General features: G+C 37.2%; 1 protein-coding gene and 1 long non-coding RNA gene across 13 annotated transcripts; one reads left to right on the forward strand and one right to left on the reverse strand.

Annotated features, from left to right (window-relative positions):
• Positions 1-2,744: 2,744 nt before the first annotated feature.
• On the reverse strand, positions 2,745-24,871 carry HESX1 (HESX homeobox 1). 12 transcript variants are annotated; one of them, XM_072941532.1, is made up of 6 exons: positions 24,582-24,871; positions 22,616-22,734; positions 4,300-4,560; positions 3,553-3,752; positions 3,180-3,281; positions 2,745-3,083 (listed from the first exon to the last, which is right to left on the reverse strand). In XM_072941532.1, the coding sequence occupies exons 3-6, from the start codon at positions 4,454-4,456 to the stop codon at positions 2,985-2,987; spliced, it is 558 nt and encodes a 185-aa protein (XP_072797633.1). In that variant the 5' UTR covers positions 4,457-4,560; positions 22,616-22,734; positions 24,582-24,871; the 3' UTR covers positions 2,745-2,984. The 12 variants fall into 12 exon arrangements, with proteins under 12 accessions (XP_072797633.1, XP_072797635.1, XP_072797636.1 ...); XM_072941534.1 differs by having other exon boundaries at positions 22,616-22,651; positions 24,498-24,871; XM_072941535.1 differs by having other exon boundaries at positions 4,300-4,547; positions 22,616-22,656; positions 24,498-24,871.
• On the forward strand, positions 5,822-6,507 carry LOC140686774 (uncharacterized). The gene is made up of 2 exons (XR_012060679.1): positions 5,822-5,942; positions 6,321-6,507. It is a non-coding gene; the product is annotated as an uncharacterized lncRNA (long non-coding RNA).
• Positions 24,872-24,992: the final 121 nt, after the last annotated feature.

The following is a 24,992-nucleotide window of genomic DNA, read 5'->3' on the forward strand; positions in this document are numbered from 1 at the left end:
AATAACATTATTTAGGCAGTCAACAGATAATAGAGACGCTCCAGGTATTAGCCTGACTGCATTAGTTTGATTTGTTACTACTGTTCACCTTGTCCTGGGCATTAATGGAGACAAAGGCTTGGAATTACCAGGAGCAGAGTTAAGCTGTGGATTAGAAAGAGCCTGCGTGTTTTGAGAGAAAGATAATTTTATCTTGGGTTTTCATTTCCATGTCCATCTTGCTTGATTTCTCCTTAAAATTAAAGTCCAGTTTTCTCCGAGTATCATATTCTCACCAATGTACTTGTAATTGTAATTGTTAAAAAAAAAAGTTACTAACTCATTATTTCCTTTAATAAGATCAGCCTTTATCTTTTAGGTTTCTGGAAATGATTTTAGGGGAAATACACTAGTTATCTATGTTATTATTATATGTTATCTTACTTCTTGAATATTCCCATATGCTATGAACTCACTTTACAATATTTAGTGATATTATAAGTATCTGAAAATATAAAAGTGTGTGCATATTATATTTATACTTTTTTAATATTATAAATCCTGTATTTTTTCTGACTTCTACATGTTACTTTTTTCAGTTATAAATGAACCATTTCATAAATGATTTCAGTTATAAATATATAACTGGTTATAAACACAGTTTATTTCAATTATACACATACATTTTAGAACCACATAAATCAGTCATAGTAAATTGTCACTGGGAAATACCAAGATAATGATATTCTAGAGTTACCATGTTTCTTTCCTCACCAGACTTTTTACAGGTATGATCAGTTTTTATAATTAAAAAAGAATTTAAGTGCATTACTAGTTGTTGATCAATGTTTGTGAAGCTGGTTCATTTTTTCCTTAAGTCTATAATTTTATACAGAATCCTCACACTTCTCAGACTTGAGGGTTAGGTTTTAGATAAACTCTAGATAAACTATGGTTACTCTTTGAAAAATCAATTGTGACAAGTACTTGTTCAAAAATACTTAAATATTAATGCTGTGAAATACTTATACACAGGACTTGCTAAACTAAGCAAACATTAGGAAGGAGGCAGAGCTATCTGAAACTGTAAGATGTTGGAAAGAGGCACAGACTGTTAAGTGTGATGGCATTTTAAAAAAATAACAGCAAAAACAACAAATACGTATGTGTGTGTGTATAGTTATACATATATAGGTGCTTTTATACACAAATATTTAATGATGGTTATCTGTGAAGGATGAGATTTGAGGGGGTTTTACTGTATTTCTATATGGCTTGCATTGTTTACAGTTTGTAAATACGACCTTTGGGATTAAAATAAATGGCTATTTGAAAAAGTTTACCCATCACATGACCCTTTCCCCTCCAAGCCACTCCTGGTGGCTTCCAGTTCTCCAACTTACTACAATTTCACAGAAATCTAATTAAGAGCAAAGAAAGCTCCTGGTGGATAAACTGTGGCTAATGTATTTCATAAACAGTGCTTCAAATGTTATGTTAATGAGAGCAGCTCTTTATACGAGAAAAAACGGCACAGTCTGACAGTAGAAACTTTCTTGGAAAACATTAATTGCCTCTGGCCTTCTAGTTACTTCCCTGCTGCTCTTCTTTCCCTCCTCCCTCTCCGTCTCAGCAACAATAGAGCTGGAAAAGCACAGCTTATTGCTGACCAGTTGCTGGGACACAGAGCTCTCTACCCCAAATGCGCTCTCAGTAAATGATTTTTAAAAGTTCTAAAATCTGAGTCATGTTACTTTTCCTCAAGATGCAAAGCCCTCTAGTCTTTCTCATGCAATTAAAAGAAAAGAAAAATATATAATGGGTGTAGATTCAGTAACTCAACAAGAACTTTCTATTCTGGTCACTACTGGGAGAGAAAAGAAGGGCAGAGGAATAGGAAGGAAAGAAAAGGGAAACAAGGGAGAATTTCAGTCCTAAAGGGTAAAGCTGAAATACGGCTTACAAGAAACAGAGTCCTCCAGCTCATTTCACTGGCCTTCCATTCATTAATTGGGAAACAAATACACAGATGTCCACTGGTAGGACTCCCTTGTGATGCACCTTATTCTATTCCCATCTTTCATTGACAGGTACAATGACAGATGCAAAGAAAATAGTTTTTGTCCCAGAAAGTGCCCTGATTATTTCCAGTGACGAGGTTAGAACACACACGAAAGGAAGGATGGCTACCCTATCTCCTCCGTCAACAAATTACTTGTAACAAAACATACAGTTGATTGGAAATCACTAAACTGGAAACAGGTATAAGCCAGATGATCATTCTCACTTTGATGACTGAAAGTAAAACACAACATTAAAGGGACTAGGAAAATATTTTAAAATGTGCATTTGCAGCTCAGTTCTGCTGTGCAATGCAATACTAATGGCATGACTATGACAACTGATGATCTTATATCTCTACTTTGGCATAATAACTTTGATTAAAAAAAAACCCAACAACTTGAAACTAGAATGCTATAAAATTTACATTGATATATGGTGAGAAATTCTCACTGCTTTATGACAGAAATCAAGAGAAATGAAAGATTCATGAATAAATCATACTCTGTATTTAAGTATAATCATGTTTCAAAATGCAGTTGAAGGAAACAAATCTATTTAAACAAATCTCATTTTTGTGCCATTCTTTAGATTATTTGACTTGAATTATTTTGAAATGGAATCCAGCTTGTGAAATTAATTACTCATGAGTTTACTGATTTTAGCAAATTGATTTATTAGATTAAATTTGCTCACAAAAATAGTTGGCTTTTTCTGAAAATGTTTATTAAAATATATAGTAAAGGCCTTTATTGTAACTAAGAGTGTCCAAGTATAATAGGTACCATGGTATAACAGTAATTATTTACAATATATTTTCAGAAAAAAATGACAATACTCAGATTAAATGCAGAAAGGAAAATACACATTTTTAACACTTGATATTTCCATTGATTCTTCATGTTCTGAAACTGGAAGGTAATCTCACATGTTTAGTTTTCTATTTATTCCAGGAGATCTGTGTTGAAATTTTTTTTTGCCATGAGAAACTGTGATTCTCTATGGGATCTTTTCAGCTTTGCACGCCGATTTTGGAACCATATCTAAAATTAAGGAAAAATACAACATATCTCAGAAATATTATTTTATTATTTTTAACATTTTAATCACCACAAGTAACAACTAAACTTGAAAATTACCTGGATTCTGTCTTCCTCTAGGTTCAGTTTTTGAGCTAAGTCTTCTCTGATATCAATACCAGGATAGCAGTTTACTCTAAAGACATTTTCCAACACTTCAACCTAAGAACAAGGAAACAGTTATTTAAAGTGTCATCATAAAATAGACTTTAATTTGTATAGCAAAATAGTTGCATTTAAATCTTGAGCAATTAATCTGTATACCTTTTTTTTAAAATGACTATCCAGAAACTGTTACAAAAAAAAAAAGATATAATTTATTGTTTCATTAATAAGGCTTCTAAGCTGAGGTCCCACAGTGAATGGGGTTTTGCCCAACAGCGTGTCAGCTAAAGCCTTTGTATTACGATTGCTGGTTGAAAAAATTTCCTACCTGGTTTTGAGTAAAAGCAGTTCTTGGTCTTCGGCCTCTATACCAACTCAACTCTCTTTTCAAAGAAAGTCTTTCTGAGGCTGAAAGGTAATTTTCATATTTCGAAACTCTTTCTTCTTGCACTGGGTGATCCAAAGCACAAGGTAACGAGGTCCCATTAGGAAGACTTGGGATATGTAGACGTAGGTTAACATCTTTCCCTAAAAACAGAAAAATAAACCCCATCTTAGATGTTCAATTCTATATTCCACAAAGTCTTATAAGAAATAATTTCAGGAACTTGTCTTTAATTTTCCTAGTAGAATTCTTCTGGGTTTCACAGGAGAACTGATCTCTCATCAACTAAAATCCCAAAAGCAAACAAAAATGAAAGCCTGTTTTGCTGGTAGAGGACACATTTTGGTCTCCAAATGTCATTTACTTTTCAGTGGAAAGAGATTTAGAATATCTAATGTGACAAACACAGAGATCCTCCAAAGTAAATGAAGGTTCTTAGACTTTCCTGGGAGTGAATTTTATATCCGCTTGGGTCTAAGGCTGATAGTCTTAATTTCCCATAGGCTTCAGCTGGAGACATTAAAAGTGCTAGATACTTCAATTATGTAACTAGATGAAACTGCAGTTTTTCTCTAAGTCTATGTAGTGTGTGTATATATATATATATATATATTTTTTTTTTTTTAAAAAGGCCAAACTGAATCTTGCAAACAAATAACAAAGAATTTTAAAAATTAAGCTGTGGCATACCTGAGGAGTCGCAGGTGTCTGCCCATGGCCTGTGCGGCTTCATTGATGGAACACAGTCTTTCTTCTGGTCCAGTCCTAAAATGCTCTCAATTGAAAAGGAGCAGGGCGAGGGCTTGCTTTCCCCAAGCCGACCACCTTCCTGAAGGTTGGGAGACATCCTCGTGTGGGTTGCACAGAGCTACGGGTCTGGGCTCTAGCCTCTCGGAGCCTCCCAGGCTGGCTGTGCCCTACGTGTACAGGGCTGGGACCTGTACAAGGGGGCTGGATTTAGAACGTCACTAATTAAAATCCCGTCTTAGAAAGTTTTAGCATGTCAATGAACACTGGCCCAGCCAGCAGCTTCAGGAGTTAATTGTTTATTTGTTTGCAAGTAATTAGCAACTAATGGCTACACCAGGGGGGCCACCTACAGGGACAAAAAGTGTTATCTCTCCTAAGCAGAGCACAGACTTAACTTTCTCGAAAGAAGTGATGCACAAACTACCACTTCTCTTTTATTTGAAATCATTAATGTATAAAATCATGCTTTTTGTTCTGAAGTTTACACTTTCATGGACTCTAGTTACCTAAACATACAGGCCAGATAGGAGAGCAGTCAAGTAATAAATAATTTTATTTGAGTGACTTTTCTTCCAAAGAAATTGGAAAAAAATAATAATCTCTTAATGCTATTACGGTAATTCTGATGAAAATGCCTGTTTTTCATATGCATATGTAATAGTGAATGTTGTCAATGAAAACACAATAGAATTTGGAGTGCAGCATACTGGAAAAGGTTGGCAATGTTATTAACACTGAGTGTAATTGTCTTCCAAGTGCCTGGATTAATTCATAAGGAAGAGTTGCACCAAGTATTTTAAATAATTAATGAGCTAATTCCCTTTTTTTCATCTTTTCTTTTAAATGAGAGAGGTACAAGTTTATATGAAGATTCATACATAACCACCTCCAAGCAACTTGAAAGCATGACTATTCAAGTGAAAGGAAGAATTTCTCTTTCCATCACAGTTGTTTCAAAGGAAAAAGCATTGTCTATTGCATCTTTTAAAGAAAAATTTCCCTCTGCTGATCTTTTGAGGGACTGTGGACATGTGGACATTTCATGAGGACAATAAGGTTTGTGAAAAAATAAGCAAGAATAGAGTATTTTAATTTCATCATCCTAGGAAAATGTGAAATTAAAAGAGAAACACAGCTGTTAATTGGGAAGATTCTGAAGCGGCCACTCCTCACCATAGTTGGGATACTTTTTTAGTTTTTGTACTCCCCTGCTCCTCTTCCTCCAGGACCTTCTTGATAATAAATTTAAGTGCTCAGCTTTGTCCAGCATTTAGACAACTCCTGGGCTTTTCTTGAGGGAAGAGGAAAAGTGGTCTGTGCTCACAGAGGTAATAACCTCTACAAGATGGAGCTCAGCTTCATCAGATTTTTCCCTATCATGATGTCACTTCCTGTCATGATGTCATAAATACTGAGCTAAATTCCTCCTTATTCAAGCTCTAGAGTGGAGAAAGGAGTCACACACAAAATATCAATAGGCACACAAGATGGATTTATAAATATACAAGTAAAGCCAACCGGAGAATGAAAGAACTTGTAAACGTTTACACCTCAAAGAGGTTTCGCCTAGAGCATCTTGGGAGGTAGACTGTGCAACGGTGGGGGTGACCTTACTCTGGGGACACTTGAAGAAGAGAAAGAGATTCAGAACCTTGCAAATTTCTTTCTTTCCTTTGAAACATTCATCCATCCATCCATCCATTCCACAATTGGTTGAACATCTACTCAGTATCAGAAAAAACAGAGTAAGATACTTGCCTTCATGTGCCCATGAAGGTCACAGTGGTGTCATGGATGGGAGGGTGAGGAGACAGGCAATAAACAATACTTATAAGTAAATTATCTTGTACATTAATCAGAAAACAATGGTAAGAATGGAAAAGGAAAAAGGGAAGCCAGGAAAGCTGGTTCATCAGTATGGGAGGCAGGAGGAGGCCTCACTTAGACCTTTGACCCCACAGGTTAATGCCCTAGCGGCACAAGTTACAAGGATGCTACAACATGTGCTGAAGCAATGCCAGTCCCCAATTTCTTCTTTATCAACAAGGACTTTATAATATTTTTATTTCTCCTGAGTTAGTTCGATCTGGACTTGCAAAATACCATTTTATACATGGATGAGTAGATGAAAATAAAAGATAAAAAAGATACTTTGAAAATGTAGAGGAAATTTTTCACAGATATTCATTCAACAAATTTTTATAGAGAACTTAGCATGTGCCAGACACCATTCTAGGCACTAGAGATCAATGATGAACAAAGCAAGGTAATTTTAGAGAGTGATAAACTCATGGAAAGGCATAAACTAGGTGACGGTGAGGAAACATAAGGAGGGTGGGGGTAGAGTGGGGAGAGGGTCTGTAAGTATCGATGGTCAGGGAGGCCTCTCAAAGGAGGTGATACTTTAGCTGAAGTTGAGGACAGGAGACAACCAGCATGCCAAGATCTTGAGAAAAAGCATTGCAGTCACAGGGAACAGGAAGTACAGCTGCTGCAGCTGAAAAGCATTGGAATATTTGAGGAAGAAAAAGGCAGTTAGCCAGAGGGAAGTGAGCAGTACCAGACGCTATTGTTTGGAGAGCCAGACTTGGCTGGATAACGTATGCCTTTATAGAGACCATAGTGAGGAGTTCAAGTGCAAAGGGGAGCTAGGGCAGGGTTTTAAGCTGAGACTCATATGACAGTCTGAGCTGTTTTTATTCACAGTACTTCTGACACCAAATGTGTTATGGGTTTTCCATACCAAGCAATTCTCCAATTTTCTACAGACACCAACAGGGCGTCCTACAATTCAGTTCTGACACTAACTACCTGGAGTTAGTACAGACTCCAAAGGTCAAGAGCTCAGTCCCGTAAGGCTGCTCCCACTTTAGATACTAGCTGCATGTCCCAGGTTGCCACTTGTACTTCTGATCAACCAGCTGTAAACCCAGGGTTCCCACGACCCCCTTCTCAGGTTCAATTATTTGCTAGAATGGCTCACAGAACTCAGGAAGGCACATTACTTACATTAGCTGGTTTATTACAAAGGATACAACTCAGAACAGTCAAATGGGAGAGAGGCAGAGGGCAAGGTATGGGGGAAGGCACACAGAGGTTCCATAACCTCTCTGGGCACACCACCCTTCCCGCACTTCAATGTGTTTGCCAACCTGGAAGCTCTCCGAAACCTGTCCCTTAGGGGGTTTATTGGAGGTCTCATTACGTAGGCATGATTGATTAAATCACTGGCTATCAGTGATTGTCCTAAATCTCCAGCTCCTCCCCACTCCCCTGAGGTTGGGAGGTGGGGCTGAAAGTTATAAGCCTCTAATCTAAGTTTGCTCTTTCTGGCGACCAGCCCCATTTTAAAGCTATCTAGAAGCCCACCAAGAACCGTGTTATTAGAATGAAAGATTCTTCTATTGCTCTTATTACTCAGGAAATTCCAAGAAATTTAGTAGCTGTGTACCTAAACTCGGGACAAAGGCCAAACACATTCCTTTCTGTATCACAGAACTTGTTTTTAAACACTCACCTTGGCTGCTATGTGGAAAAAGACTAGAGACAGATAAGTGTAACAAGGAAGATCAGTTGGGAGTTGTTTGTTCAATACATTTTTTACTGGGCATATACTACATGCAAGGCATTGTTCTAGGTGTGGTGAAAACAGGTAATTGTCTAGGAGCAAGAGATGATGGCTAATAGTGGGTTTGGAGAGAGGTACAATTCTTCAGGAGGCTGTGGGAGATTGAGTAATTGAATAATTGGTTCCAATTCTTCAACATCAATAGTATATTATATGACCACTCTTGCTGTGGCCTCATAGTAAATACAGTGTCCTTCCCACCCCTTAGCTTTGGGCTTGTCTACGTGACTTGCTTTGGCCAATGGGAAGTGATGTGAGCTGAAGCTTGAAATGTGCCAGCATGACTGATTTGCCCTCCTGAGCTTCTGTTATCACCATATGGTCATCCCTGGGGTAGCTGCCACCGCTCAGCCTGAGCTCCAGAATGAACACACACGGAGCGCACCCCAACCCATCCTGCAGCCTGCAGCCTGCAGCCTACAGTCAAGTAGGCCAAGCCCAGGCAAATTCAGTCAAACACTAAATGACCTGCAATTTCATGAATGAGAAAAGTAAATATTCATTGTTTAAATCACTGAGATTTGGGGGGTTTGACACACAGCATTGTGGAGGAAATAGCTCATTCATTCAGAGATAGAAAAACACATCTTGCAGATGGATTGAATATAGAAATGAGGGAAAGAGAGGCATTAAGGATGACTGTTTTTTGGCTTGAGCAAATATAGTGTCATTTACTGGGTTGTAAAAGGCCAGACTAGGGGAGGAAATAATTGGGGAGAAATGAAGTGTTCCAGTTTGGATAGCAAGTTGGCTACTGGATTTATGACTATAAGCTCAGGGCTGAATCTCTAAGTTTGTGCATCACCAGCACAAATCATCAGTTTTAAAACCATTAAAAGCCAGAGGTTTGCAGGAGATCATGCAGTGAAGGGACCTAGATACAAGAAGGATCTTAGGACCAAGTCCGAGGTATTCCAACATTTGGAAATTGGAGAAGATGTGCTGGAGAAGAAACTGGAGAAGGAAACAGCTAGTAACGCAAGAGAAAAATCTGGGGATATGGAATCGATCCAAGAGAGGAAAAAGGGTCAAGGAGAAGGGTGACTACAATAGCATCTCAAGTGGTCTTCCTGTCTCCATCCTTGATCCCTTATGGCTTTTTTATCAACACAGCAAGAGGCCAGAGGAATCATTTAAAAATAAGTCAGTTCATGTCACAACTCTGCTCAAAACATGGCTTCCCATCTTAGTAACAGTCAGTCTTTTTAGGGGCCCTCAGGGTCCCATATGATATGCCAGCCCCATGTTTCTATCTGATCTTATCCCGTATTGCATCTCGCACGCTTACTCTGTTCCAGCCACTTGGACCTCTGCTCTTCCTGAAAGCACCAGGCACAATCCTGCCCCAGGCCTTTACACTGGCTGTTTTCACTACCTAGAATATTCTTCCTTCACGTAACATCATGGTTTACTTCGTTACCTCCTTCAAGTATTTCCTCAAATATCACTTTCTCAATGAGGCTTACTCTTCTGCTTCTTTAAAAATTTCAGCCTCTCTCTCAGGACTCCTGATGCCCTTTGCCCTGCTCCAGTTTTTGTTAAAAGCATTTACTATCTTATGCCTTGTTATATATATGTTTATTGTGTTTACTATTTTTGGTCTGTTTTCTGTCTTTAGGGTTTTTGTCTGTGCTAGTCATCCCCCAGCATCCAAAACAGTGCTTGGGCTCATACCAGATCAAAGAATAAATGAAAGGTCAGCTGTCAATGCTGCTGAGAGGTTGAGTAAGAAGAGAGAAAGATATCTACTAGGTTTGTTAAGGAGGGGGTTACTGGCAACTTTGGCAAGCTGGATGGGTAGAGAAAAAAGCCAGACTTGAAGTAAATTGGAGAGTCAATGAACTATTTCTGGTCTAGCAATATCCTGGGCCATATTCCTTGAAAGACCTTTCTACTACAAAACAATTAGATACTAAAACATACCTTCAAATGCATTGCTGGGATCCCAACAAGTAAGGGAAACTTTATTTGTTCACCAAAGAAAACAACAAAAACCCAACAACCACGAACTGAAATCAGAACTGGGAGCAGTGATCAGTAACCGAGCAATAAACATGAGGTCACCCAAATGGGCAAAAACACTTAGCATTACGGAAACCAGGATTCTAACCCTCAGGCTGGAAGTAGGTATAGGAGAGCTGAACTGAAGACCCTCACTTCAGGTCAGGACCTTCAACATTGGCTCCTGGCAAAAGCAGACCAAATCCTCCCTGGAGGAAAGCTTTCCAAATTTAGGTCCATGGGATTCCCACAGATTAAAAACAAGCAAATATAAACTCATAATCAAAGATCATCAAGCACATGAAGCCAGACAACACAAGAGAAAATTAGCAGAAACGAGATTTACACCATGTGGCAGAGACTGCTAGTTGTTTCACAATATCCATTCTACACTTTTCAGTAGCACTATACTTTTTAGGTAAAGGTTAACAACTACAATTCCCAAACTGTCTTACATGTTGGTATGATCCTATGACTTCTCACCTATGAAATGTGAGCAGAAGCAATGGGTATAATTTTTAAGTCCTGCTCTTAAAACTTAGGGCTGTGCCCTTCCTGTTCCCATTTTCTCTCTCCTGCTGTTTGGACTGTGGACAGGATAGTGGGTGGTGAAATGTTAAGGATGGCAGTGTAATAATAAAAGAGAGAGGGAGCTGGGAACACTGTTGATTGGGAACTGGATTTTTCTTTTTTTTTTTAAATTTTTAAATTTTTTTGAGGGTTTTTTTTTCTTTTTTTGGTAGGGGAGAGGTAATTAGGTTTGTTTATTTGTTTGTTTTTAGAGGAGGTACTGGGGACTGAACCCAGGACCTCATGCATGTTAAGCATGTGCTCTACCACTTGAGCTATACCCTCCCCCTGGGAACTGGACTTTTCTATTCTAGCACTGAACTATGTACTTGGATGGAGAAATAAATGTCTGTCTTGTGATTTGGGGTCTCTGTGTTATAGCAGTCAAGTCTATACCCTAACTAACACAGATCCAGAAGAAATTCAGATACTAGAATTATCAGGTATAGAATATGTAATAGCTATTAATGAAAGTTTAAGGATTCTAAAAGTTAGAATCATAAATAGAGACAAACAGAGTGAAATTATCAGGAATGTCTGGGAAGATTTTTAAAAGAACCAAATGCATTTGATAAAATGAAAAAATATATATAGCTATTGATATATACTCAGTGGATAAGTTAAAGGCATTTTGGACACAGTCATGAGGGTGTCTTATCCACACCCTGGCCAACACTTGTTACTATAAACATTTAAAAACTCTTGCCAATCTTACAGGTAAAAGAATCTCATTGTTTCCTTCTGCATTCCTTCAAATAAGGTTGGCATTTACTTCTTCCTATGTTTATTAGCCAAATGTGTTCCTTCTTTTTTGAAATGATGGTTTATGTCCTTAGTCTTTTTAGGCTGCTATAACAAAATACTACTGAATGAGTGAGTTATAAACAACACAAACTTATTTCTCACAGTTCTAGAGGCTGGAAGTCTTTGATTGGGGATGCTAGTGTGGTTGGGTGAAGGCCCTCTTCCAGGCTGCATACTTCTCATTGTATCCTCTTGTGGTGAAAGGGACAAGGATGCTCTCTTGGGTTTCTTATATAAGGGCATTAATTCCATTCATGAGGGTCTGCCTTCATGACCTAACCACCTCCCAAAGGCCTCATCTCCTAATACCATCACACTGGGCAGCAGGACTTCAACATATGAATTTTAGGGGTACATAAACATTCAGACCATAGCATGTCCTTAGCTCATTTTTTATCAGGGTGATTTGTTGTTGTTTCTTAATGAATTAAGAGTTTTTCATACATTAAAGATAATAACTCTTTGGCATATATAATAAACATTTTCCTCATTTTTCCCTTTACATTTTTACTTTATTGATGCTGTCTTTTGTTATATGAAGTTTATATAATAAAATGTGTTGATACTACCCTTTATGGTTTCTGCCTTTAAAAAAGGCCCTTAAAGTTCCCTTTATAGTAATGGCAAGTAGTTTCTATTGTACCTATCCTCCCAAAGATATAAACTATAAACCCTGGGCAAAATATTTTAAAAACTATCCCAAAATACTGGAAACTGGCCAAAAGCTGGCAGAAATTGAAGAGGGGGAGAATCTGGAACAAGTGAAAAGCCCTGGATAAGTTTATTCATTTTTACGGCTTTTTGTCTGAAGGCAGGCACCAATCAGCACTATGTGGGATGATTCATGATCTTTCTGACTCAAAAAAAATCAAAGGAGAGAGTCCAGAGTGACCACAGCAGCTAGAAAGTGACAGGGAAGCCTAGGAAGGAAAGAGATACAGAGAAGGGCCCCAAATTCTGCCCAAATCCATGGCTGAACTGGGCATGCACAGGGAAAACATCAAACATCTCAGCTAACACTAAAATGACTGAACAGAAATTTCAGCTGATGACAACTATAAGGGAGACAGATTTTAGAGGTAGAGCACAGCCTGACAAAATAAAACCAAAGGAAGAAAGATAGATAAGATAGATCAACACTCTTGAGAGGAATAAAACAGAATCTAGAGACTATGGATATCATTCAGAATGTCTACAATTCAATCCAAAATTACTAGACATACAAAGAAATAGGAAACTGTGTCCCATATTCACAAGAAAATGCAATTAGTGGAGAAATTCCCAGGAGTGATACAGATGTTGAAATAAGCTGACAAAGATTAAAAGCAACTATTGTAAAGATATTCAAGTACATTTATGAAAATATGATCATAAATGAACAAATAGTATACATTATCAGAGATGTTTACCATAAAAGAGAACCAAAAGTAACTTCTAGAACTGAAAAATAAAGTATCAGAAATTAAAAATTCACTGGGTGGCCTTAGCAGTATATTGGAAATGACAGAAGAGTCAATGAACTTGAAGCCATATTAAAAAAAAAAGGTTATTTAATAAGAACACATAGAAAAAAAAAACACTAAAAGTCAAATTAACACAGCCTCAGTATCCTGTAAGACAATATAAAAAACTAACCTATGTGTAATTAGAATTACAGAATGATAAATAGAGCAACTACAGCAGAAAAAATATTTGAAGAAATAATGGTTGAAATTTCCCAAAATTCGGTGAAAGACCTAAATTTACAGATTCAAGAAGCTCAAAAAACCCCAGCAGGGTAAACACAAGAAAAACTATACTGAGGTACATCATAGTTGAATGAATGAAAACTAAAGATAAAGAGAGAATTTTGAAAGCATGCAGAGAAAAATGGCACATTATATACATGGGAATAACAGTATGATTTGACTAATTTCTATTAAGAAATAATGGAGGTCAGAAGACAATGGAATAACATCCTGAAACTGCAAAAAAGAAAAAAACCAAAACCAAACCAACAAAAATACCCTCTTTTCAACCAAGAAGTCTATATCCTACAAAAATATCTCAGAGAATGAAGGCAAAATAAAGACATTTTAAGACAAAAACTAAGAGAATTTATCATCAGCAGACATGTACTACAACAAAGCAACCATGTGCAACTGCCTGTGTTATGTGTTATGAGTAACTACAGGTTCTGATTTGGTCTCTTGGATAGCTCTCTCCAGGGGAAACCAGCCACTGTGTCATGTGTAAAGGCCAACATGTAGAGGAAATGGGGTTTTCTGTCAACAGTCTATACCAATTTGCCAGCTATGTGAATGTGCCACTTGGGAAGTGAATCCTCCAGCCCCAGTCAAGCCTTTATAATGATTTCAAGATGACTGAATCCCCAACTGATATCTGACCACAATCTCAATGAAGACTTCAAAATAGGACTGTGTATTCAAGTCACTCCTGAATTCCTGACACAGAAACTGTGAAAGGTATTAAATGAATACTACTATTTTAATCATTAAACTTTGGCTCATTTGTTATGCAGCACAGGATAATTTATACGTAAGGTTCCATCAATTAAAAAACAAAACTAGGGAGTAGGAGAAAACTTTAGGTTGAATGATGAAGAACAAAAAAGAGAATACAAATTACCAATATTAGGCATAAAGAGGTGATATCACTACAGAGACTATAGATATTAAAAAGAATATTATAAACAACTTTATATCAATAAATTCAACAATTTATATGAAATAGACAAGAACCTAGAAAAACATATGATTACCAAAACTGAGACAAAATGAAACAGAAAGTATGACTACTCATATACCAATTAAAGAAATTGAATTGGTTATCAAATTCTTTCCACCAGGCCCAGGTACTTCACTGGTGAGATTTATCAAACATTTTTTAAAAAGTCTTAAACACACACCAATCTCAAATTCTTTCAGAAAATAGAAGGGGAAGGACTTTTCTAACTTTATGAGGCCTAAGTAACTCTGATTTTAAAAAATTTCAAAAAAAAATTATAGACAAATATCACTCATGAGCACTGACACAAAAACTTTAAAATACTAGCAGATTTAATATAGAAATACATAAAAACGGTAATACAATATGACTAAGTGGGGCTTTTCCCAGAAAAACAAGGATGGTTTAAAACTCAAAAATCAATCATTGTAATTCATCATATTAACAGGAAAAAAAGGAGAATCATGTGATCACTTTAGCAGATGCAGAAAAATACTCCTTTGTAACTTAAAATTTTTTTTCAATAAATTAGGACTAGAAGTAATTTCTTCAATCTGATAAAGGGCAGCTACAGAAATAACTAGATAACGTACTATTTAAAGGTGAATTATTGAATGCTTTCTCCCTAAGATTAGGAACAAAGCAAGGATGTTCACTTTTAGCAATTCTGTTTAACACTATATTGGATCTAAGTCAGTGCAATAAATAAAGCAAGAAAAAGAAATAAAAGTCATATAGGTCAAAAAGGAAGACGTAAATGGTCTCTTTTCACAGGTAACATGATTGTTTACACAGAAAAATTTAACAAATCTACAAAATAGCTACTAAAATTAATGTGAATTTAGCAAAGTTATAGTATAAAGGTAAATATACAAAAATCAATTTAATTCCATATATTAGAGGTAAATAATTAAGCATATACCTATGCTATGATCCAGCAGTTCAATTCCCAGAAAAATGAAAACATGCCCACAAAACGATATACAAGAATATTCATAGAAGCGCCATAGACAATAGCCAAAATTGACAACTAGGTGTCTATCAACAGGAAAGTGAGTAAACCATGGTATAATTATATAATAGAATACAGCAATATACAGGTATATACTACCATATATGCAACAACATTGATGAATTTCAAAAACATTATGCTAAGTCAAAGAAGACTTATCCAAAAGAATACGTGAAGTATGATTTCACCTATGTGATGTTCCAGAACAGACAAAACTAGTTTATACTGAAAAAAAAAAACCAGAATGTAGAGTTGGTGGTGGAGGCTGACTGGGAAGAGGAGTCAGGAAACTTGAGGGGTAATGGTAATGTTTTATATCTTGCTGGGGTTTGGATTATACAGTTGTATTCATTTGTCAATACTAATTCATTAATACTCTTCAAGATTTATTCACATCACTGTATATAAAAATTTATCTATTAAAACATAAGCAAGTATTGAACTATTGTTAATGATAATACACATGCAGAAGAGTTTAGAGGAGAAGTATATTGATGTCTGTAACTTTAAAATGTATAAAACATAAAATGAATTGGTGGATGGATAGATATGTGATTATAATTAAACATTATTCTATAATTGTAGACCAACAGAACTTCCAATCCAATAAAGTTCTCTAAGATGATGTACATGTTCTATGTCTGCACCATCCAACAAGGTAGCCACTAGCGACATGTGGCTAATGAGCACTTGAAATGTGGCTAGTGCAAGTGCTGGTGCAATTAAATTTTAAATTTAATTTTGTTGTAACTTATTTAAATTTAGGTAGCCATATATGGCCAGTGGCTACCATATTAGATAGGACAGAGGACATTTCCATCACTGCAGGAGGTTCTGTTGGACCTCCTGGTCTAGAAGTACAGGACAGTGTTGAAAATAGTGATGATGAAAACAGGCATCCTAGTTTTGTTCCTGACACGAGAATAGTGTTTCACCATTAATACAATATTTACTGTTGGTTTCTTTCTTTCTTTCTTTTTAATGGGGGTGGTGGTGATGGTAATGAGGTTTATTAATTTATTTCTATTTGAAGGAGGTCCTGGGGATTGAACCTGGGACCTCCTGTGTACTCTACCACTTGAGCTATACCTCCCCCCAATGTTGGTTTTTAATAAATGCTATAATGAACACAAACACAAAATGTCTATAGTGCTATATAGCTTCTAAAGCATGTGAGCATATTTGTTTAATTCTTTGACATAATAATCTTGACAAAATAATCCTTTATTATTTTGTAGCTGAGAAAACTAACTGAGAGTTCAGTTGTAACTTGCAGAAGTCACCAACTAGCAAGTGGTAACTGAAGTTGACTTCAGTTTTCTGTCTTTAAATTCCCTTTTCTATTGACTTTATCAGTTAATGGTCTCTGTAACATCTTCACCAATGATCTCATGATATAAACATCAAAGTGTACAGATCAGTTAAGAAAAAGGTTGTGAAACCTTGCATATGATACATTCTCAGTATCTTTCAACACTTCTTTTGATATAAGACATAAAAGCCTGACACACTGACACTGAAGAGAAGAGATTCTAGGAATTGTAAAATTGAACAGTCTATATTTTAAACGTCTATATGTACAAGATGAAGTAAAAACTGAGAGGTATATATCACTCCAGGGCAATCCACAAATTAGGTATTAAAGCATTCTCTAACTAAAGCTTAATAAAAAGTGATATGGGGGATTCATTTGAAAAATCTGAGCTTAAAATTTAAAAATCCTGAGCCACAGTTCACATCTGTGACACTCTATCAATACTAAGGTTCTTATCAGCCATTGTTACTTGAGACGTATGGTATCTTTCCCAGTGATTACAAGGTTCAGGGGAGTTGAGACTGTTTCCACATATACTTCTCTCTCTCCCAGTACCCATGACAGTGCCCATCACATGGGAGATATTAAATAAAGGTTTGTTGAATAAGTTCATTTATTTACAACATTTAAAAAACATCTCAGCATTTGTTCTTCTCAATCTCAGAAGAGTACAGTTTCATATTTTTATACTTTCAAATCAGTTAAAATTATTTTCAGTATAGTGCCTGGCATATATCAAGCCCTTGATTTAAAAAATTTGATATAAAGTCATCCAAAACACAGATGCGGTTTTTTTTTATTTTTAAAAGATTCATTTAATACCATGGTATCTAGAATAAAATATGAAAGTGTCCTTCAGTTTCACCCCATTTTTACTCTCCAACCTACTGGCTACAGCTACTAACAGTTTAGTGCTTCTCTTGTCTTTTAGAATGCCTTGACATAAAGTAGATAAACACACACCCACACACACATTTTTATCTACATGGAGTCAGACATATGTATTGTTTTTCAATGTGGTTCCCACACAGTGACATGACGCTATGTCAGCACGTACAGCTCTATCTCATTCTTCAAAAGCTGCCTGGTGCTTCAGCAAGTGGAAGAACCATAATTTATTGAACTATACTGCTGATAATGACACTTAGGGTTGTCTCCAGTTTTCTAAACTACAGTAAACATTATAGCAATAGATATCTTGTGCATACATGTTAGCACACATGCAAAACCAGTATGTCCATGAAAATTTTTCTTTGAAGAATGTACTAATTTTTTTTGGTGGATGCTGCCATAATTCCTTCTAAGAAATCTTTACCAATGAGCACTCTCACCCAGTTTAGCCCTTGTCCTTATGTCCTCTGAGGGTTGACAGTGGGAACAAGAAAACTCAGGACTCGGCTAAATTAGCCCCAGGTTTTCCCCCAGACTCAATAATCAAAGATAAAATAGTTTAGGATTTAGGGCTCCCAGGGGCTCAGGCCTACACGTTAGTGCCATTTAATCTAATCATTGCAGATTAAATGAGAGTTGTCAGTTAACCTGAGAACCTGATTGTTATTTATAACATTGTTTCTGGAGGATAAATGTTATGGTTCTTATCAACTTAAAAGCTGACTTTTGAATCACAACATTTATTAAACTCCAGCATGTATCAGGGATATTCTAGGCAAGTAGGAGATGAAATGATTTCTATTCTCATGAAACTCATGATTAAGACAGTAATTAATATTAATTTTGTTAGGTGAAATAATGTGATTATGGTTACATTTTTTAAATGCTTTTTAAAAAGAGATTCTATTAGGTATTTACAGGTACAATTTCAGAATGTCTGGGTTTTACTTAAAGTACCTCAGGAAAAGAAGAAAGAAAACAGAGATAACTGAAGCAAGTGCTACAAAATGTTGATGAGTGTTCAATTGGAGTGATGAGTGGCGGGTATATGGGGGTTCATTATCGCTGATGAATAGATATATAACAATGTGGACTCATTATTCTTTCTACTTTTGTAAACATAAATAATAAAATTCCCTTAGTCTTCTAGGGAAGACTGTCCTAGGTGCTTCCCCCTGCACAAAGGCCCTTTTCTTCCTGCTGGTGTTCTGACACCCCACACCTAACCACTCTCTGTGTGGATGCCTTCCTCACCCCACTGGCGCTCTGAAACCCTACACTAGGCTGCCCTTCATGGATACTCCCCACACTCCTTGCATTCTGAAATCCTGCAGCAGGCTCCCAACCTGCACAAAAGCCATCTTCACCATGCCTGGACTCCAGAACAGCCTTCTCAGGCACCCTCGCCCTACTTTTGCTCCAATATCCTGCTGCCTATGGGCTGCCCCTCCACCAAAATGCCATTTTTATCCATCTTGAGCTCTGACACCCCCCTATGCAGATGTCCTCCTCATCTTGGACAGACTCTCCATCCCACACCAGGGTGCCCCTTTTGTGTGGATGCCCTCATTACCCCTGCTGGACTCCAACACCCATTCTGGGCCCCGTGGGCCACCCACCCTGCATAGACTCTTACTTTATTTGGCCCCACCTAAGGCCTTTAGGACTGAATGATTCAGAAAGAGAAGGGGAAAAACTATATATCTCTTTTTACATGAAATCATTGTCTTCTGTTATTAAGACATTACTTTTGACTCTGTACATACAATATGATTTAGCTAAACCACTGATGTACTTTTTCTTTTAAATCAATATATCTCATAAAGTATCAAGTTTATTTAAGACAATGTTATTTGCCCGGAATTTATATCTCATCTTACTAATTCATCCAACTCCTCCAACATTTATTTCAAATCACAATCTCTATTAAAGGTGTTTTTATCCAAAATCAGGGTAAAAGTCAAAATCCTCACATAGGCCAATGGGCTGTCCATGATCTGGCCTCCTCTTCCTCATCCCCACCAGACTCTTCCCCTGGGCTCCCTCCTTTCCTGCCACCCTGATGTCTATGCAGTTCTTAAAATGAGCCAAGCCACTCCTGTCTCAGAGCTTAGGGCCTCTGCCCTGCTGGTTCCTCTTCCTGGAACAGTTTGTCCTCAGATGTCCCCACTGCTCACTCCAGCGACTCCTTCAAGTTTTTGTTCAGATGTCACCTTAATGAAATCCACTCTGACAAGCTTATTTAAAATTGCAACTGCCCCCTCATCCCATTTTTCTATAGCACTTCCCACTTTCTAATATACTGTATTTCTTATAGTACTTAAACTTTTTTTTAAATTGTCTTCCTACCATTCCCACTAAACTGTAGCTCCACAAGGGCAGGGGTTTTTAATATTTTGTTTATTACCTAATAAATATTTGTTGAATGAAGACAGCCATTTCCTGATGTAGTTTGAACCCCAAAACTAAATTCAGAGCACCATCTAGTGTTCTTGGAAGGATGTGCTGATTAACTCTGAGACCTACTTCTATTAGTTGTGATATAAACAGTATGGTTTAATCAATCCTCAGTTGCTCTGTTTTTTACTGCCCTCTGTGGTTCTACAAAAAGTAAAATTATTTCAATGATTAAACAGTCATGGCACATATTGGCTTCTTTCAGAGCAGTCTCTTCTCCACTGCCTGCCTGTTGCTCCCCAGAATTTCTGGTGAGTAGGAGTGTTATGAAGGTCTTCTGTCTTAACCTTGGGGTATCGCTCCTCCTCCCACAGCCAAAAAACAAAAACAGGGTAATAGCCTTTGCTGGTTTGGTACCTACACTTCTCCAGAATATCACAATATATATTTATTGATTAAAATTTTTTTGGTTTGGTCACAAAAGCCCTTAAATCAAAGTGATAAAACAGTAGCAAGGGCAATGGTAATACTATGTAAAACAGTATCAGGGTTCTCTAAGATAGTAAGGACAATCTTCTGACTTAGAAAATATTTGTTTCTTTAGATATGATGAAGGAAAAATGAATAAAATGAATGCTGCCTTAAAAGCATTAAAATATTTAATATTTAATAGTAAATAATGAAAAGAATAATTAGCTGATATTTATTGAATACTTACTATGCCCAGCACTATTCTGAAAGCGTATTAATCATCTTCACAAGTCTATCATGTAAGTTTCTCTACACTAAGCTCCATTTTTCAGATGACAGAATAGAGACACAGAGAAGTTAAGTAACTTGACTACAGTCACAGAGCTACTAGAGTGAAGCCAGGATTCGAAGCCAGCCATGCTGGCTCCACAGTCCATGTCCATGAGCTCATGCCTATGCTTTCAACTACTTCTCAACAGAAACAGAAGTGATGCTTTTTGGTTTCAAAGGTCTTGGCTTAGTCAAAGAAATTAGTTTATAATGTTCTCATCTTCCAAAAAAGAATTAAGGTAACTATAAAAGAAACAAGCATATACAATTATCCTAGAAATAAAAGTTTTATTCTTTTCACAGTCAAGAAAGTACAAGCTACAGAATTTGCCTTTCTAAGGATTTAAGGTTTAGGCACAAATTTGCAATCTAAGGCTGCAGTGGCAAAGAGCAAAAGCAACATTAAGGTTAAAGGCTAGAGAGGCATTCGCAGTGGCACACTGAAGAATCGGTAGGTCCTTGCTGCCCACCCACCTCCTTTTGCAACATATTCCTCAGAACTTTTGATTCTACCCTCCAATTGCCCAAAGCTTCCCCGTGCCCTACCACTGGTTCAAATGTTTTAAAGTAGATGGAAGTGACTCAGGTTCCCAAATTACCAATTAAAATACTCATTTCTTGAATTTGGCTCATCTCACCTGGATGTTAAGAAAACAATAGAATTACCTGTTAAAATGAGTCTCATTAATGTGTGATTTATTAGGTAACATCCAGAATTATTCGCACTATACATTAAACTCTCAAAAGGAGTATGAATTCCCCCAGAATTTCAGACTGATGGAGACTTTCAGGGGATATCTGTAAGTAGCAGTATTCCCAAGCTCTCTAGGTGATTCTGGAAATGGTGCCCTTCTCACCATCTTGAGCTGGAACCAAAGACTCTTTCCTAAATGTTTACTCGACTTTCTAAATTTTCTAAACTACAATGTTATTTAGGAAAGAGAAATGGCTATTTTCCATTTTGGATAGAATTTTTCAACATGTGGTTTGAGGATGATCTGCTTTGGACTCACCTGGGAGAGACTCTCAGCCCTATCTCTGTCTGACCTACTGCATCAGAATCTTCTAGCTGGGCTCAACCTTCTCCAGATGACTTTTACGTGTGCATGAGTTTGGTAACCACTAGCCTGGGGGATAGCTTTGAAAAGTAAAGCACCAGTGTCATTTGGGTTGTTGGATTCTTTCCTATTATAGACCGCAGACCAGAACTTCAAGAAGTATCATGTAAAAACCTAATTACAAGCAGATCAAATATAATTTTAGGAGACTAATAATTAACAAATCTATTTACAAGACTGTATGTCCTTTTGTTGTAAATTATATATGTGTAACTTCTTAATGGATTATATGTGTGAAACGTCTCAAAGAACTCTTTGGTGGATGTCGTTTAATCCTGACTTGCCTTCCATAAAATTAAGGAGCTGGCCAAAGTTTTTATTATGCTACCGACACGTGAGTCTCCAGTAACCCTTGAGGCACTATCTGAAGAAGCCTCATTTCCTGTATAAAAGGAATTGAGTTTGGTCAACTGTACAGAACTTAAGCTGATGAAACTCAAACTGGTTTTCAAAGGAGACTATAATTCTGCCGCTTTAAAGACGTCTTAAAATAGGAAATACATTCATTTTTCTGAATGAGCAGAGTGTACAATAGCCTAAAGCTAGAGGATCCAAATAGAAAGTCTTTTAAGATTCTTTCTAGTTTTATAATTTGATGTACCTACCTCTTTATCCAATTGAGTATCAACTTGTTTTTGCTTTTTTTGTTTTTAATCAACTGAGCCTGGCAAGAATTCCTTGCACCTCTCTGATAATATAATAGCCTCCTTTACAAAAGTACAGTTTACTTGCACATAACATACAAAAAAGGAAACCATTTAACTTGATGACACTACCCCACCCAGATAATTCAGATACCTAAGAGAATTTTTCATCGGAATTATTTGGTTTGGCCAAGTTAACTGGCCAAACCCCTTCAGTTATACCATATAATTACTCTCTTTGTTACACTTAGTTTTTACCTGTCACTTACTCCTGATTCTTATCAATTGCCACTGCCTTTCTTCTCCTTCACTTATAATCTAATCAGTTTAACCAGGAATGCCACTTACCATGAAAATCTGTCTTTAGAGCCAGGTTGCATGCCACTGTGCTGACAGAGTAGAAAAGAAATGTCAAAAGTCAGAGTTGTGTTGCTGAGATCTGTACGATGCTGGGTATATCCAAGCGACTGTAACATTAACATTAATACTGTGTAAGAACAAACTCCAAACCACCTTTCAAAAACTAAAGCTCTTATCTCGAGGGTGACTAGCTGATCAACAATCTAAGAGGAGAGCTAACTTAATAAAAAAACACACAACCCAATTCACAAATGAGCAGAAGACCCAACCAACCAATTCTCCAATGAAGACATACAAATGACCAATAGGCATGTGAAAAAACACCCAATATCATTAATTATCAGAGAAATGCAAATCAAAACCACAATGTGGTATCACCTCGCACCAGTCAGAATGGCCATCAATCAAAAGTCCACGAACGATAAATGCTGGAGAGGGTGTGGAGAAAGGGAACCCTTCTACACTGTTGGTGGGAATGTAATTTGGTGCAGCCATTATGGAAAACAGAATGGAGATTCCTCAAAAGACTAAACCAGACTTATCATACAATCCAGCAATCCTACTCCTATGCATATATTCAGAGGGAACCTTAATTCAAAAAGATACATGCACCCCAGTGTTCACAGAGGCACTATATACAATAGCCAAGACATTGAAACAACCTAAATATCCATCAACATATGACTAGATAAAGAAGCTGTGGTATATTTATATAATGGAATACTACTCAGCCATAAAAAATTAAAATAATGGCATTTGTAGCAGCAGGGATGGACCTGGAGATTGCCATTCTAAGTGAAGTAAACCGAAGAGAAAGAAAAATATCATCTGATATCACATATGTAGAATCTGAAAAAAAGACAAACTTGTTTACAAAACAGAAACAGACTCACAGACATAGAAAACAGGCTTATGGTTACAGGGGCAGGGGGAAGCAGGTGGGAAGGGATAAATTAGGAGTTTGAGATTTGTAGATACTAACTAATATACGTAGAATAGATAAACAAGTTCATACTGTATAGCACAGGGAACTATATTCAATATCTTATAGTAACCTATAATGAAAAAGAATGTGAAAACATATGTGTTCATGTATGATTGAAGAATTATGCTGTACACCAGAAACTGACAACATTGTAAACTAACTATACTTCAATAAAAAAATATATATATACAAAAAAAAAGAAAGTTTATAACACTAAGGATAATTCGGTGAAACTATACTACAAGTCTACCTGGTAAAGCTTTTAAAGCTTGATTTTACCTCTCCTTTAAGAGATCATGGGAAAAATCTAGTATTTTAGTTTAAAATATGTAACATCTATTCCAGTTACTGTATTTGAGGTTGTTCCACTGTACCTGGATTTGTTCCAATTTATCTGTGGAACCAGGCAACTAACAATCTTTACTCAGCATTTCTTTTATTTTTTGAATGAAGATGAGATGGACTGGTGGGATTCGTGCCTAGATTTTTAGAAGACACTAGTGATTTTGCCATTTTCTCTGTACACTGATTCCTCTATAAAAAAAACCAGAGAAATAAATGAGACAGTGTGAGGTTGGGGAAGATGGACAGACAGACAGGAGTTCTAATCCAGACCAAGTTCTAGAAGTAGAGCTTCACTTTTCTCTCCTGAAAAGAGGACTAGAGTCTGAAGAAGCTATTTAAATCTTCTTCCAAAAGTTTTTAATCTATCAGAAATGCTAATCAGTTACTAACATAATTCACCAGTGTACCCTGACTTTCAAAAGACGTTTTCATTTGTGATTTAAAATAAATACATGTCTAATTTGTGGCGAGTCGGCCCTTTAAAGCCGGGTAAGAACTGATGACTTGGTAACAAAGCCACATGTTTTTAACTGAACATACCGATATCCACGTCCCCAGAAAAATCTTTTCGAGTCGACTGTCCACGAATTTACCAGAAAGCCAGTTAACGACACAACTTCTGACCTCGCAGGCATCTGAGGCAGCACCATTTTGCTGGAGAGGGGAGACTGGACGTTTCAGGCAGGGTTGGGAAGGTTATAATTTGAGGAAACTAAAGTGAGGCCTCTTCCACGGTCTCTGACGAAAAACGTTACGGGAGAAGTTAAAACCGCTCCAAATTCCCCAATGCGGTTGTCATTCGAGGTTCTCGTTCCCACAGTCGCACGCCTTGCTGGGGGCAGCAGGCCCCCTACGATTTACATCCAAACGCCCGCGCGCAGCCGAAGTGCTCGAGGTGCGCAGAGGCCCGCGGTCGCCGCAGAGCCGGGCGCAGCGTAGAAAGCTCGCGGCCAGTCCCGCTGCGCCGACGCGTCGCCGCGAGCCAATGAGCGCACCGGGAGGCGTGGCAGTCAGGAAGGGAGGGCGGGATTTCCC

Source organism: Vicugna pacos, chromosome 17 (genome assembly GCF_048564905.1).
Source record: "Vicugna pacos chromosome 17, VicPac4, whole genome shotgun sequence".
Lineage (NCBI taxonomy): Eukaryota > Metazoa > Chordata > Mammalia > Artiodactyla > Camelidae > Vicugna > Vicugna pacos.

Excerpts from the sequence above, each read along its gene's own strand:
- HESX1 (XM_072941532.1), bottom strand. The coding sequence starts at position 4,456 with ATGTCTCCCAACCTTCAGGAAGGTGGTCGGCTTGGGGAAAGCAAGCCC. Across the intron at positions 3,753-4,299 it reads AGACACCTGCGACTCCTCAG|GGAAAGATGTTAACCTACGT; the intron begins GTATGCCACAGC and ends TTCTGTTTTTAG. Across the intron at positions 3,084-3,179 it reads TAGAGGAAGACAGAATCCAG|ATATGGTTCCAAAATCGGCG; the intron begins GTAATTTTCAAG and ends CCTTAATTTTAG.